Source organism: Podarcis vaucheri (assembly GCF_965113315.1).
Source record: "Podarcis vaucheri genome assembly, chromosome: 7".
NCBI classification, from domain to species: domain Eukaryota; kingdom Metazoa; phylum Chordata; class Lepidosauria; order Squamata; family Lacertidae; genus Podarcis; species Podarcis vaucheri.
Window position 1 is genome coordinate 69558366 of NC_138765.1, and position 14974 is coordinate 69573339.

General features: G+C 45.1%; 1 protein-coding gene across 1 annotated transcript; it reads left to right on the forward strand.

Annotated features, from left to right (window-relative positions):
- The first annotated feature begins 1093 nt into the window (after positions 1-1093).
- Positions 1094-14374, forward strand: PINK1 (PTEN induced kinase 1). The gene is made up of 8 exons (XM_082230133.1): positions 1094-1481; positions 2603-2899; positions 4865-4968; positions 6327-6509; positions 7736-7899; positions 9967-10094; positions 10690-10926; positions 11887-14374. The coding sequence occupies exons 1-8, from the start codon at positions 1131-1133 to the stop codon at positions 12145-12147; spliced, it is 1725 nt and encodes a 574-aa protein (XP_082086259.1). The 5' UTR covers positions 1094-1130; the 3' UTR covers positions 12148-14374.
- The last annotated feature ends 600 nt before the right edge of the window (positions 14375-14974 follow it).

Sequence of the window (14974 nt, forward strand, 5' to 3'; positions counted from 1 at the left end):
ATACACAGTATAACATAATGTGCAATAAATCGAATAACCACGGGTAGATTAAGTTAGGAACACTCAACAAGTTAAAAAAGAAAGAAACCAAGAACACCTTTAAAGCATTCAAAACATACCAATATGTAATATAGGCTGCACTCAGCACATGCTCAATGGCACAAGGACCAATACAAGCACATTAAATGGGGGAGCAATCCTCCCCCCCATTTAATGTGCTTGTGTTTCCTTTGTTATTATGTTATACATTTTGTGTTTTTATACTGTAAACTGCCCTGTGGTCCTTGGATTAGGGGGGCGGTTATAATCTTCATTATATACCTTTAGGAGCCAGGCAAAAAAGTTCCTTTTAACCAGGCACTTTGGTTGATTTGATTGGCATCCTATGCCCTTTGAAAATGTGGTGGCTTTTGGGGGGTGGGATATTGGGTTTATTGTTTTTATTTTATTATATAGTTTGTGGTTTTATATTTTGATTTTGTTCTGTGAACCACCCTGAGACCTCCAGGTATAGGGTGGGTTGTGTGTATATTATTATTATTATTATTATTATTATTATTATTATTATTATTATTTTAAATAAATAAAGTTGAATAGTAATAATATATAATAATTACTTAATTATTTTTATTTATTTAAATTATGATTATTAAGTATATTACACATTTTTATTAATTACATTATATATATTATAATTATTAATTTAAATAAATAAAAATAGTTCAATAGTAATAATATATAATTATTTAATTACTTATTATTTACTTAAATTATTATTTATTATTATACATTTTTATTAATAATTGTTATTATTAATGGATGAGATCAAACCACATAACAGCAGGAAGATTAAAGCCGCACGTTTTGATTTCAAAATAATAAAAGCAATAGTAAAGATACTGTACTCGAAATATACCGATGTGGAACGCAGGCTGCGCTCTGCACATGCCCGAGGACAGGCTTGCCCGCTTTCCTTTCCACCACGGCCTAAGAATAAACAGGCCCCGCCTCTGCGGCGTCACAGTCCTGGCCGCAGCAGCAGCAACAACAATAACAACAAGAACCGCGAGGACGAGGCCAAGGGCAGCGGCGGCAGCCCCGGTCCGGGCGTCTTGGGCAGCGGGGCGGAGATGGCGCTTCGGCAGGCGCTGGGAAGGGGCGCGCGGCTGGGCCGGGGCCTGCTGTGGCGCTGGCTCGGGGGAGCGCCTCCCCCTCCTGCGCCGCCCAAGCCGGCCGCCTTTCTCGCCCGCCGCCCGCAGCCGCCGCCGCCGGCCCGCCCGGGCTTCCTGCGCGAGGCCGCGGCCCGGCTGGGCCTGACCGGCGGGCCTCCGTCGCCGGGCCTGCTGCTGTTCCGGCAAATGGCGCCGCGGGTCCCCCTCGGGCCCCGCCGCCTCGGGCTGGCCTTCGGCCTCGGGCTGGCGCTTCTGGAGCCGGCGCTGGCCGAGCAGAGGCAGGCGAACGAGGCCTGTAAGGGCATCCAGGTAAGCGGGCTAGGCCTCGTTACCATGGCAACGGGGGGCGGACTTCAGCATAGATTTAGGACGTTTATATTTCCATACCAACCCCGTCCCACACTTCCTTCCATAGAGTTTAAGGTGGTTGTTTGATTGGAAGTTGCTTTGGGCAAGAGAAAGCGACTAACAAATTTAGTAAATAATAATAATAATAATTGATTGCATTTATACGCCCCTCTTTTTCTCCAAGGAGCTGATAAAATACATGGCCCTCCCCGTCTCTTCTTTTAATGCCAACAACCACCTTGTCGTGGGGTAGGTTAGGTTGAGAGGCAGTGTCTCCCCCATTGGGGTTTGCGGCTTGAAAAGGAATTTGAACCCATGCCTCCCAGATCCTTAGTCGGACAGTAATCTCAGAGGGTTTTTTTGGGGGGGGGCACAACTTCTAGTGTTTCTCTGTCGCTTTTTCCACACTGTGCATAATTTTATAAACTTCTATCATGTGTCTCCTCTTACTCGCCTTTTCTCTAAGTAGAAAAGTAGCTGCAATATTTCCTCATAGGGGAGAGACTCCATCCTTTTGGTTGCCCTTTTCTGAACTGTTTCCAACTCTTACCTTTTTAATGCAACTAGAACTGTGGGACGCGGGTGGTGCTGTGGGTTAAACCACAGAGCCTAGGACTTGCCGATCTGAAGGTCGGCGGTTCGAATCGCCACAACGGGGTGAGCTCCCGTTGCTCAGTCCCTGCTCCTGCCAACCTAGCAGTTTGAAAGGACCCCTAAGTGCAAGTAGATAAATAGGTACCACTCCGGCGGGAAGGTAAACGGTGTTTCCATGAGCTGCTCTGGTTGGCCAGAAACGGCTTAGTCATGCTAGCCACATGATCCGGAAGCTGTACCCGGGCTCCCTCGGCCAATAAAGCGAGATGAGCGCCGCACCCCCAGAGTCGGTCACGACTGGACCTAATGGTCAGGGGTCCCTTTACCTTTACTAGCTAGAACTGTACACATTATTTGAAATGCGGTGACACTGTCTCACCTCTCCTTCTGCAGGAGCTGTCTGGAGCCGACTGAAAAGCACCGTTATCATAAGCATAATATTCTGATTTGCATTTTCTCTTTTGTTGTTGTTGTTTTCCCCCATCCAGACAATATTTATCCAGAGGAACAAACCTCAGAAAGAGCCCCTGGGCTTATTCCGCCAGCAAGGCTTCAAATTGGAAGAATATTCCATTGGACGATCTATTGGCAAAGGCTGCAGCGCAGCTGTGTATGAAGCAACCACCCCTTTTGCCATGCCTCACAAAGCAAGTTCGGAGCCAGAAGCTGATCATTTTGATCATTGCGATGGTTCAGATGCCCAGACTGGAGGGGGAAAGCTCTGCCAAGTTGGTTGTTGGAGAACTGGCTTCCCACTGGCTATCAAGATGATGTGGAACATTTCGGTGAGGATCCTGTGTTTGGTTTGCTCCTCAGGTGTTGAAGGAAAGTGCATTGAAACCTCAGTCCAGTGGAGCAGTAATTGATGTTAATCTAAAATATGTCCTGCAAGAGCCAGCAGTTGCTACCATGGTGTCAATTATTTCTTCTGAAAAGTGCGATAGGTTTCTGGGGAGAAGAAAAACATAATGAATAGCTTGATTGGAAACAAAACAACAGTTCTGCCTGAGTAATGCAGCTCTCACAGTGATCACAAGCAGCAGCATCAGAAAATACAGTGTCCGATGGTGGTGGAAATAGAGTGCTTCTTTTTCCTGCAGTGGTGGCTTTTAAAGAAATCCTTTAAAACATTTGAGGAACATAATGCCAAACCACAGTGGCCAGTCCTTACTCTGCCTGTGCACTCCCTCTTCTATCGCTTCACCATACTTGTTCAGATTCCCTCCCTTCGTTCCGTATTCTTGGCAAAACATACTTTGCCGTGTTGCCTAAACCATGCGAACTAGTTTAGATAACCCAGCAAACAATGGTTTGACTTGAACTGGGGGAATTGCTGTCTTAAGGCTTTCTACATCAGGGTTCAGTAAATATGACTCTTAGAAGACATCTGAAAGCAGCCCTGTACAGGGAAGTTTTTAATATTTGAGGTTTTATAGTGTTGTTAATATTTTGTTGGGAGCTACCCAGAGTGGCTGGGGAAACCCAGTCAGATGGGCAGAGTATAAATAGTAAAATTAAATTAAAATACGTGAGCAAGGGCAGTGGGCATAAGCATTCTAGCTCCAGTTCACCTGATGCCATTTCAGTCATTGTTCTTCAGTTCCAAAATGACTGAAAGGCTCTTTCCTGTGACCTCCCTTGTAGTAAGTAAGTAGATATTCCTCATGCACAAGGGATTGTGTGAACCTGAGACTCATTCATGTTGTACCAGAAACCACAGTTTGGCATTACTCCTGGACCATCCCACTGAATGGGAATCGGCCGGCAGATTAACAGAAAATAAAAACAAATTAGAAACATGGTATCAAATATGATGCAGAAACAAACTTCAGTAAAATTCAACAACTGAGGCACAAGTAGATGGGGAGTGGCCCATAAAGATAGGCAGTTGGGTTATAATTTCTTTCCCCTGCCCACAATGTAGTTTAAAAAGTAACAGTGTTTGAGAGATATTCTTGCAGGTAATGGGAACTGGAAATGCAGGTGTATTGAATTAAAATCGGCACAATTGTGTTCTGTTCACGTCTTATCCCACCAATGTGTCCCTGATGAGTTTAAAACTTGTGTGAGTTCTGGGCCTCATTAAAAGCCCTCCTACAATTAATTTGAAAAGAAGCCTCCTAACAGCTCCCTTTCCAGCCATTATTTTCTATCCTCTCTTCATTATTGTTATTACTGGGTTTCCTCATAGGGCTGTTTGGAGGATTGCAGAGATAATACATGTGACTCAAAGCCAAATATAAATCTCATTGTTGCCATTATTGGAACCCTCTTCTTTTTAAAAAGCTGTTTTATGCTTCAAGATATTTGCCATATCTTGCTAAGAGATTTTTTTATTTTTGGAGAAAGGAGGGTGTTTCGGACCTTACGTATTTTGTAGTCCTATCTCCAGATTTCCCCACGTCCCTTCTTTTTATGATACACTGCATCAAAATGGGGATGGGTGGTGCAGAAATCGAATTCAGTACTTAATTCGTTCCGGAGGTCCATTCTTAACCTGAAATTGTTCTTAACCTGAAGCACCACTTTAGCTAATGGGGCCTGCCACTGCCGCCGCGCTGCCGGAGCACAGTTTCTGTTCTCATCCTGAAGCAAAGTTCTTAACCCGAGGTACTATATCTGGGTTAGCGGAGTCTGTAACCTGAAGTGTATGTAACCTGAAGCGTCTTTAACCTGAGGTACCACTGTATTTAGATGAGGCAGCCTTCATTTGAACACGAGGAAAATGAATCATGTTTGGGCTCTTGCAGGCTGGTTCTTCAAGTGAAGGCATCCTCAACTCCATGTCACAGGAGCTTGTTCCAGCCAGCGGTTCGGCCTTATCTGGAGAATTTGGTGCGATCACTCCTCCCAGGTATAATTTGTTAATTTTGATTATGTAGGAGAGGGAGCTGAGCCTCATGGGAGTTGTAATCCTACACATCTCAAGGGCGCCAGTTTGGGGAAGGCTGTTTTAAGTACATGCAACTTAATTAAGATTGTAAGCTGCTCAGGGTGCAGACCTATTCTTTTATTAACATTCACAGTAATAATGCACAGCAGTAACAGTCCTACTATCCCTGTCCTTGACTCATTGTGTCCTTTCTTCTGTTTCTTTCCTCATTGTCTGTTTTATTTCATAAGCTCCTAGCAGTCAGAGACCTGTCTAGATTGCCTTGGTAAATTGGAAAGGCAGCACAAACTGTTATGGTACCTTAGAAATAATAACAACAAAGTTTTGTGACACCTTAAAAACTAACAAATTTATTATGGCATAAGCTTTTGTGAACTAGAGTCTGCTTGTTATTCTTAGTTGCAGGTATATGAACATGTGGTTAGGGATGGAATTGTAAGTTCAGAGGGAAATGAGGTGCAAAAAACCCAGCAGACAGTGACAATCCATTTAGATATCAGAATGCATGCAAAATAAGCACAGCTTTAGTCTTTGAGTCTGAATTGAGACAATAGTTTCCTGTCACAGTACAGATGATAATTAACTCAACACTGCCAAGTAGATTTCTTTGTCACCTCTCACTGATACTGTAAAGCGGTCACTGTTCTTATTTTGAATACATTCTAGCTCTGAGTTGGCACCCTCATGCTTCCAGCATTTCATTTCCCTCTGAGCTTATTGCTTACAATTCCCTCTCCTCTGTGTTCCTGCAACTGTTAATGGATCTAACAAAGCAGATTCAAGTCCACAAAAGCTTATATGCTATAATTTTAGTGTTTTAAGGTGCCACACTCTTAATCTTCATTGCAGCAAAAACAATAACATGGCTACCCTTGTGGAAATAATAGCAGTTGTTATGCAACAGTTAAAACATATTGTTTGTAGTTATAAATGGCACCTTCACCCAGGAGCAAAGTTCCAAACCTCTGGTCAGGCAACCCATGGGTCATTTTTCCAGTATATGGTTGAAACTAGTCAGAGCCACAAGGATGTTAAACAAAGATCAAGGCACAGCCCCCAATAGCTCAGCCATTCTTTGGCTATAATAGGACAATAATACATTTTTATAGAGAATGGAGCAATCAATGACAAAAAATTATACCTGGCCATGGAAGAGCTGGGTTGAATGTAGCTTCTACCCTGGCCCAGAAAACATAAAGGCCTACTTTGCTGGGCTGTGAGAAAACACACCACAAAGAGATTGCAAATTCATTTTGCTAATTAAATCTGCAATAGCAATGATAAGTGATTGTAAGTGGTAACAAACTGTCTTGAAATAGGCAACTTGTCTTCGGGAAGAAGAGGCTGAAACCTCATCCAAATATAGTCCAGGTGCTTCGAGCATTCACATCACACGTCCCACTGCTTCCTGGTGCAACAGTGGACTATCCAGATGTTCTGCCCTCCACACTGAATCCCTCTGGAATAGGGCACAGCCGCACACTCTTCCTAGTGATGAAAAAGTAAGTTGGGAGAGAGCAGGGTGGTCAATGGATTGTATGGTTGCAAAGTGCGTGTGGCTTCTAACCTTTATGGTTTGGGACAAAAGTTGATCCTCTGCTCCCAACAACAGTGATCGAGTGGCAAATGTAGTTTCCGAGCTCTCATCATCCCTGAGCATTGGCCATGCTGGCTGGGGCAAATGTGAGTTGGAGTCCAACAGCTGTTGGGCCACAGGATGGGGAAGGCTGGTATAGCTAAATGATTAGTTAAGATGCAAGGCTGGAAGATGAAAGGTAAGGAAGAGATTCCACTTCCACTATCACCCCAATACACTGGAGCTTTCTGCGGTTAATGCCCTCATCATTTTTAACCCACGAGAACTAGAAACTTGATTTTTTGAAAGAAAGAAAGAAAGAAAGAAAGAAAGAAAATGAGGAAAGCAGAATTAGCTCCACATCATGTCCAGTTCCATTAAGGATGAGGCCATGGTGCGGTTTGGAGGAAGCTGGCCAGACAGTAAGCTGTAGCTGAAGCAGGGAGATGGGTCAAGAAGCAGAAAGCAAGGGTAGTCAGAAACAGGTCCTAGGAAAGAGACAGTGTGCTCTGAAGAGTGCAGGGTGATAATTGCTCTGAGCCATAATTTTCAGGAGTCATTTCAACAGTCTCTCTCTCTCTCTGTTTGTGTGTGTGTGTGTGTGTGTGTGAGAGAGAGAGAGAGAGAAAGAGAAAGAGAATGAGAATATTGGAGAAGGAAACAGCCCACACCTTTTAGCTAGTGAAGGTTGACTTAAATTTCTGGTGATGTGGTGCATTTATTTCAAATACCCCATAGCAAAGGCACCTTCCCGTGCTTTTTCAAGCTTTCTGCTGCTGTTGGTGAGCAGCATCATGCCAGGGCCATCTCCCATTCCATGGTGACATTGTAAGGGAAAGTGGGCCCAGGAATTACTCAGGTCCTGCTTGCAGGCTTCCCATGGGTGCCTGGACTAGATGGGTCCTTGGCCTGATCCAACAGGGCTCCTCATGTTGCCCTATACCACCAAAGCAAGCAAGGAAGGAGTTGGATGGGAGATGTCTGTGCTATCTAGGACTTCAAAAAACAAGCTCATTCCCGCATGAAAATGATGTTTACTTCACTGCACCCGCAAGGATGTAGAGAAAGCAATGTTACCATTTTCAGGCAGATTTAGGTGTTGCTTCTGGAACCCCACTAATGAGCTGCCACTTCTTTGCTTGCTCCATCCAGCTACCCATGTACGCTCCGCCAGTATCTCTGCGACAGGAGCCCAGCTGCCCACCTGGGCACCATGATGATCCTGCAGCTACTGGAAGGGGTGGACCACCTCGTTCGACACGGAGTGGCTCACAGGGATGTGAAGTCTGACAACATCCTCGTTGAGTTTGACGCCGGTACGTAGCGCAGCTGCAAAACCTGTGCATGTATCTGGTCAGGGAGAAGTGATGAGCAGGATCATTGTGCTTGGAATGGAGAAAACAGGTAGAGATCTTAAAAATGCTAGAGGAGTGGTAGAAAACCCTGGCATCAGGCTGCTCATCATCACATATCACCAACAAAAAGCACTTCGGATGGGGCAAACCCAGCTTCGAATCACTGCTGGGGCACACACCTAGGCTACCTCACAGGGCTGGTGTGATGATTAAATCATGCAGAGAACTTGTTTGGAATGTCACCTTACAAATGTCATAAACAATAATTGCAGGTGCCCTCTTGGAAGGGACACTCCCCATTATATGTCACACAGGATGTTCCAAGTAGTCTCGGTGCTGCTGTGTCGCCTGGCTTAGAAGATGCATCTTTCTTGCACTTAGGTTATAGACAACCCAGGAAGCTGCCTTTGCCTGAGTCAGACCATGTTTTGGGTCTATTGAGTAGAGCCAGTGTTGACTGGCGGTGGCTCTCTCAGGTCTCCGTCCGAGAGAGGTTTGTAAATGGAGATGGCAAAGATTGAACTAAAGACCTTTGACATGTGAAGCAAGTGCTCTGCCAGTCAGCAATGGCTGCTCCTAATGAGCCTAGGAAGCTGGCTTATAACGAGTCTTTCCCTTGCTCCATCTAGCTCTATATTGGCTGCACTGGCTGCCAGCAGCTCTTCAGCATTTCCAACTGGGGTCTCTCCCCAGAGATGCTGGGGATTGAACCTAGGACTTTTATGTATGTTTGCAGAGCAGATGCTCTACAACTGAGCTAATACTTCAGTAACAAATGGGGAAAATGGAGTTGAGGAGAGCCCATTCTCTGTCCACTGAGGATCTTAAGCTGTCTCAGGCAGAAATGCACTAGGCTAGAGGAACGGATTCTTCCAGCCTTAAAATTAAATGTAGGCAAAGTGGTGATAGGAACACCCAAAATGGCCTGACCATATTGGCTGCCCTCCAGCCCCACAGTTGCAAATTGGTCGATGGGTTTTCTCCAACTCCCTGATTTTGGACATCTGTGGTTTGCCTGGCTGCACAGCAGCAATTTCTGAAGTCCCAAAGTACAAATAGGCTAATAACTCAGCGCTTTGGGATCGTTAAGCAGTAGGTAATCCCAGGGCAAATTCACGCTCTGCTAGAGCCCAGAGCGCTTTTGGCCCACTGTCAGTTTCTGGCGTTGGATATGTTAATTACTCTCAGCCTGACTGAGACTCAAGTGGGCAGGAGACAAGTAAGGGCAAGCAGAGCAGAGTAATTAACGTCCACAGTAGAAGCACATGCTCTGTTCTCTCTGAGAAATGCTTTGTAGCACGACGATGAGGCAGAAACTGCAGGGGAAAGATTTGGTCTTGAACGAAGGACGCAGCTAAAGGCGGCACCAGAAATCCGTGCTTGTGCATCTCCTGATGCAGAGTTGTGTGCTTACTTGATGAAGGGTGGTGGTGAATTAGATTGGGAGCATAGCACTGGTTTGGTGGGGTTAACGCTCCCCACCTCAGCCTTCATTATTTTTCAGTTTCTGAAAATACATCCTTTATCCCTACCCGCAAGAAACATTCCATGCATATGCAACTATCGCAGTCAAATATGATGTAGCTTTGTATAACAGTTTTGAGTTGATTATAACAGTTAAGTGTCTTATGACCCCTTCCCGAACACTGCTATCAGAGAAATCATTCCAGATTGAGATCCTCCCCACCCCACATGGGCCACATTTGGCAGGTGGATGGATGGGGTTGCCCACCTGTCAATAATCTGATGCCACAATGATGTCAGGTGGCCCATATTTGCATAGCGCTGTGCCCGGAAACCCCAGTCAGCTGCCAGCAAAGCACTGTGTTTGTAGTGCTGCTGATCAAACAAGCCGTGTCTTAACCTGCTGCACATGTGGTGTCATATATGCCCCTTGAAGGAACCTTCCCGGGGCGGGGGCGGGTTTACAGCGCTAGAGACTTGCTTCTGCTGTCCATTCTGAGTGCTAAGCTGGGCTGCTGTGTGTCTGTTCAGAATGTAACTCTGTTCCCTTGCCATCATTTGCAGCTGGGTGTCCAGGGCTGGTCATCTCAGATTTTGGCTGCTGTTTGGCTGACAAAACAATTGGCTTGAAACTCCCTTTTACCAGTTGGTATGTGGATCGTGGGGGCAACGGCTGCCTCATGGCGCCAGAGGTAATTCTCTATCTCTCTCTATTTCTCTTGGTATAATAGGGTTTGTGTTTTGTAACTTTAACCATTATGGCTTAGTCGCTACCTTCTACACATTCATGTACTTGCGGCTTATTTATTTTGGCTTTATTTTATGACTGTATTTGTTTGACAGTGATCTATAATTTTATATGGGCTACGTATATAGGCACCAGATCCCATTTGATAACCTTATCCTTTGCAGAATCTTGTATAACCTTTCTTTTTGAAAATTTATTTGTATTTTATTTTTTTAAGAACTACTCCAAATTTGATGTGCCTTTGCACTACACGTGCACATTTTAAAAATGCAGTTAGCTTCTGGGTTAGGCCGATAATTAATACGATCAAAGTGGGCATTGAGAAGCAATGTTATCCCTTCTGCCCCTGCTGTGCCAAAAGTGGCATTTTACCAAAAAGTATATGCCAGCTTCAAATTCTCTCCTCCATGCCTCTCCTGATCCCATTAATTATCAGCTGCTCCTCCAAACAATAGCAAGCAAAGAAACCTGCTTGGAGGCATTTAAAGTTTTGGTTGACCTTGTCTGAAGATTTGTTTTCCATATCTGTTTCCTGACAGGTGGTCACTGCTACCCCCGGCCCCGGGGTTATGATAGACTACAGCAAAGCAGATACATGGGCGGTTGGGGCAATGGCATATGAGATCCTTGGTGCCCATAACCCCTTCTACGGCAAAGGGGGAGCTGCTCTGGAAAGCAGGAGCTATCAAGATAAGGATCTGCCACCCTTGCCAGAAACTGTACCCCTGGAAGTGAGGAAGCTGGTTGGATTGCTGCTTCGGAGGGATCCGGCCAAGGTGAGAGTTGCTCTCTTCTTTTCACAAGGGCTTCCACGCCTCCCCACATCTTGCTTAGCAATGGCCATACAAGCCCAGAAGCCAGTATCCTGCAAAAGACCCTCTGACTGAGACCAGAGGGCTGGGCTTCACCTGCCACCGTAGTACAGTCTAGGCAAATGGCTTTCATTGGACCAGCTGTGGCTGATACAATAATAGAGGATATGGCACTCCCAGGAATCTTTGTCAGGAAGAATGGGTAGCTGGCATGGTCTTATAAGTAAATACATATATGCTCCAATTTCATTAAACATATCAAAGTGGTGTATGACAATAAATGGCCGGGGGGGGGGGCAGGCAGAAATAAATAAATATATATATACCCCACTCTCACTCTCTCTCTCTCTCTCTCACACACACACACCAGAATCACAGATCACCACCTAAGAGTAGAAAAGATGTAGAAAAGGCAGCATAGAAGGTTTTCAGCAAATGTCCAAAATTAACACTGAGAACACCCACTGAGTCTCTTTTGGAAGAACATCGTACAAGACTGGGCCTAGGACACCGAAGGCTTGATTTAGTAATGGTATCAATGAGTGCAAAGCTGACTATACAAACCTTTCCCAAATCTTCTGAATTGTACACTTTTTAATTTTATTTTAAACAACTGGAAACTTAGGAAGCTGCCTGAGGCCAGGTCAGACTGTTTGTCTAGCTAGCCCAGCATGGCGTGTGTTCACACATCCTGATAAGCCAGGATTTGCTGGTTTACCATGGTTGATTGGGCTCAACGGCATACACTAGCACCTTGCCTGTGTTTGAGTGCTTTCTACAATTCTCCCCCTTCCCCCAGAGAATGTACCTCATTCCAGTGGGGAAGTCTGCAAACAGAAACCAGAGAAAGGGACACCAGAGGTGCTCACCTGAAAGCAAACTCCGCCATTCCTTTGACTTTCCCCACCTCCTTTCCTATTTCAGAGGCTCTCTGCACGCGTTGCAGCCAACGTCCTCCACCTGAGTCTCTGGGGTGGTGATACTCTCAGCCTGGAGGACCTGAGACCTGCCAAGATGGTTGGCTGGCTTCTTCACCAATCACTCGCCACCTTATTGACAGATCGCTTTGGAGATGGGAGCAAAGTCGAAACAACGCTGAAGAGGTGCTTTCTGGCAAACCTGGAGTATGAAGATCTCTTTGAGGCAGCTGCCCTGCTCCACTCTTGGAGGAGCATAGTGTTGTGATGGGCTCAGATCTGCTCACAGCTGTTGTTGACATTTCCTCTGATGTTCCACTAAAAGCATTTAAACTGGCTAAGCTACCTCTTCCTTGCAGGCCGAAAAAAAATACTGTAGGTAAGAAGCACTTTCTAGGGATTGGAGTGTTCTCATTGTAAAGGTAGATTGGGTTTGGTTCTGATGGAAAAAAAAACCCTAAACAAACCTGATGCGGTCATTGCATTTGGCCAGCAGAAAAATTCAGGTTGATTGTGTTGCTTTGAAAACAGAGTAACTGGCTGCAATAGCTCCTTTTCAAGAATTGGGTCTCTGCTTCAAACATCTTAAGAGTCTCTGTTGAGAGGGGAGGTAGCATTGATGCAAAATAGATTTCCTCCACTTAGTGCCCTCCAGATGTTTCAGAGGGGGATGATGGGAGTTGTAGTTTCAAACATCCAAAGGGCAGCAGATTGGGGAAGGCTGATACAAAATGTGTGCTTTTTCTCTCTCTCTGTTAATTTTTTGCCATTTAAAAAACGTGATGAAACTACATTCTTTCCCCCCTCTGCTTAGATATCTGAGGGTGGTTTCATGCCAGTATTTTTCCGGGGGGGGGGGTGATGGAGAATCGAGTGCCCTTGGATTTACGAATTCAGTTGCCTCCATCTCTACTTTACCAGGGAAAACACATCAGACAGAAGGGGGAGGGACTGGGTCTGAAATAGCTTCTCCTGCCCCTTTTGACTGGAGTATTGCCCAGGCAGCTCCTTGTTCATGCAGAGCCTTAGGAAAATGGGGAGGAGATTTTATTTCTCTTATTTCACAAAATAATTTTCACACTGCCCCTTAGTCCTCTTGTTGCGTGTCAGGCTTTCACCCTCCAGATGTCTCCCAACTCCCATTGGCCCCAGTAGCCAGCAGGGCCAGCAAGGGTTAGGAATGATAATAGTTGCTGCCTGGTAGTTGCTGGGGGAGCCTTCTGGAGGAGCGTTACCATGACACTGCTTCAACTGGTGGTAGGGAGGGAAGCAGCCCACTCCCAGCATCAAGGAATTCTTACCCGTCTTTGGATTCTTTTGTATGTGACCCATCCAAAGATCTGTTCCCCTGACAGAAAAAGTGATACATCACTTCTGGAGTTGGAGTTCCTTCCTACAGAAATGAAGAACGCAGGATTGGGAGCAGGGCAATAGAGAGTGGGGTAAAGGAAAAAGCGCCCCCCTTCTGTCCTGTGAGCCTAGCAGGGGCCTTAGGAGGGGATGGCTCCTCTACCAGTTCCATGCACCCCAGCTGAAACAAAACCTCTATAGAATTGCTCTGTTGATCTTTCTTACTTAGTCCTTCTAGACTTCCCCAGGCAAAATGCATGTTAATTGTTCAATTGTTAATTAATCCGTGAATGAGCACAACAAGGAAAGTAAGGAAACTATTCTAGAGCCAAAAAGATAAATACGTTTAATCTAAACAGGGCACCAATAAAATCTTGCAATGGTCCTTAAACAAAGAGTTACTTGAACTGTAATGAGCACAAAGCAAACTCATTTAGATAAGACACCTGCTGGAAAGAACAGCTGTATATTTTGTGAATGCAGAGCTGAAGGGAAGCACAAACTGGTCCCTGCCTAAGAGCCACTGGTGGCATGGATTTTGGGTTTGAGTATATATGTTGGTGTATATTATAATTGTAAATCAACTTGGGATTGAAAGGCAGGATGTAATCTTCTAAATAATGGCTCACCTTTGCCAGCCGCCGCCCCCAAGGATGTTGGAGGCTGCAACATTTGGCCAGTGATTCTCTTCCGAGAATTGGGAGCTGCAGTCCAGCAACAGCTTGGGGCCGAGAGATGCCTAATCCTTGTTATAGATAAGTAGGGGTGGAGAGTCTGTGTGAAGGACAAGAATGTGATAGGGAAGCAAAGTGAAAGGAGGACTTTGAATCAGGAGGAGAAAGCACCTTCCATTTGGATTGGAGTACTTCCATATATTTTGTTGCTAATTGGGGTAGGAGCAGTGAAGGGTCATTTGCATTTAAGACATCCAAATGTTCCAAGTTTGATTCTTTTCTTTAAATTAAAAAAGAGAAGCATCACACCACTTTGATGATCCAGCTGGCAACAAAAAATTCTGTCCTTGCTTTGCCATCCCAATCACTTGCCTATCAAGGATTCCACATGTTTGCCTGCATGGAATTCCTGATCATTCATAGCGACCAGGCCAAGCAGTTTAAAGGATGCTTTAGTGGCACAGGACTTCTGTGTGTGTGTGTGTGTGTGTGTGTGTGTATCTCAATACTAGAAAGGAAGTTGATGGAATCCCAGACCTGTCACATATACTTTTGGAGACTTTTAAGACTTAAAAACGGTGGTGGGGGGTGTTGGTTCACATGACATCTGCAACTATAAAACAATTCCCATGAATTTTGCAAACCCCAGCTGGAGGGTGCAAGAGTCCCTGGATTATTCCCTCTTTATATGAACAACAAGAGGAGAGGTGAAAGGGCTGGGGTGGGGGAGAGAAGTATCTACCTAAGCTTTAGCATCACAGTAGGCTAACTGAGCCACCTCTCATTTGGCAGAATGAATAAACGTTGATGTTCTACAGAATCACTTTGGGGTGTTAATAGTTAGCCTGTGTTGAGCATTCTTAATTACTTTAGTTAGACTTGGTAGCTGTTGAGGTGTTTATTGCTAGTCGGGAGAGTGAATTAGGTTACCTATTGGTGAAATAAAGTGTGTGTTACTTAAACACTAAAAGAGTATTTGGACATTCTGTTTCTTGTTCTGCACCAGGGACCGAATACCATTGTGGCACTAAGGGAGGGCAGATTCCAGGGAGTCTGTGACAGGCATCCCCA

Excerpts from the sequence above, each read along its gene's own strand:
- PINK1 (XM_082230133.1), top strand. The coding sequence starts at position 1,131 with ATGGCGCTTCGGCAGGCGCTGGGAAGGGGCGCGCGGCTGGGCCGGGGC. Across the intron at positions 1,482-2,602 it reads AGGCCTGTAAGGGCATCCAG|ACAATATTTATCCAGAGGAA; the intron begins GTAAGCGGGCTA and ends TCCCCCATCCAG. Across the intron at positions 4,969-6,326 it reads GGTGCGATCACTCCTCCCAG|GCAACTTGTCTTCGGGAAGA; the intron begins GTATAATTTGTT and ends GTCTTGAAATAG.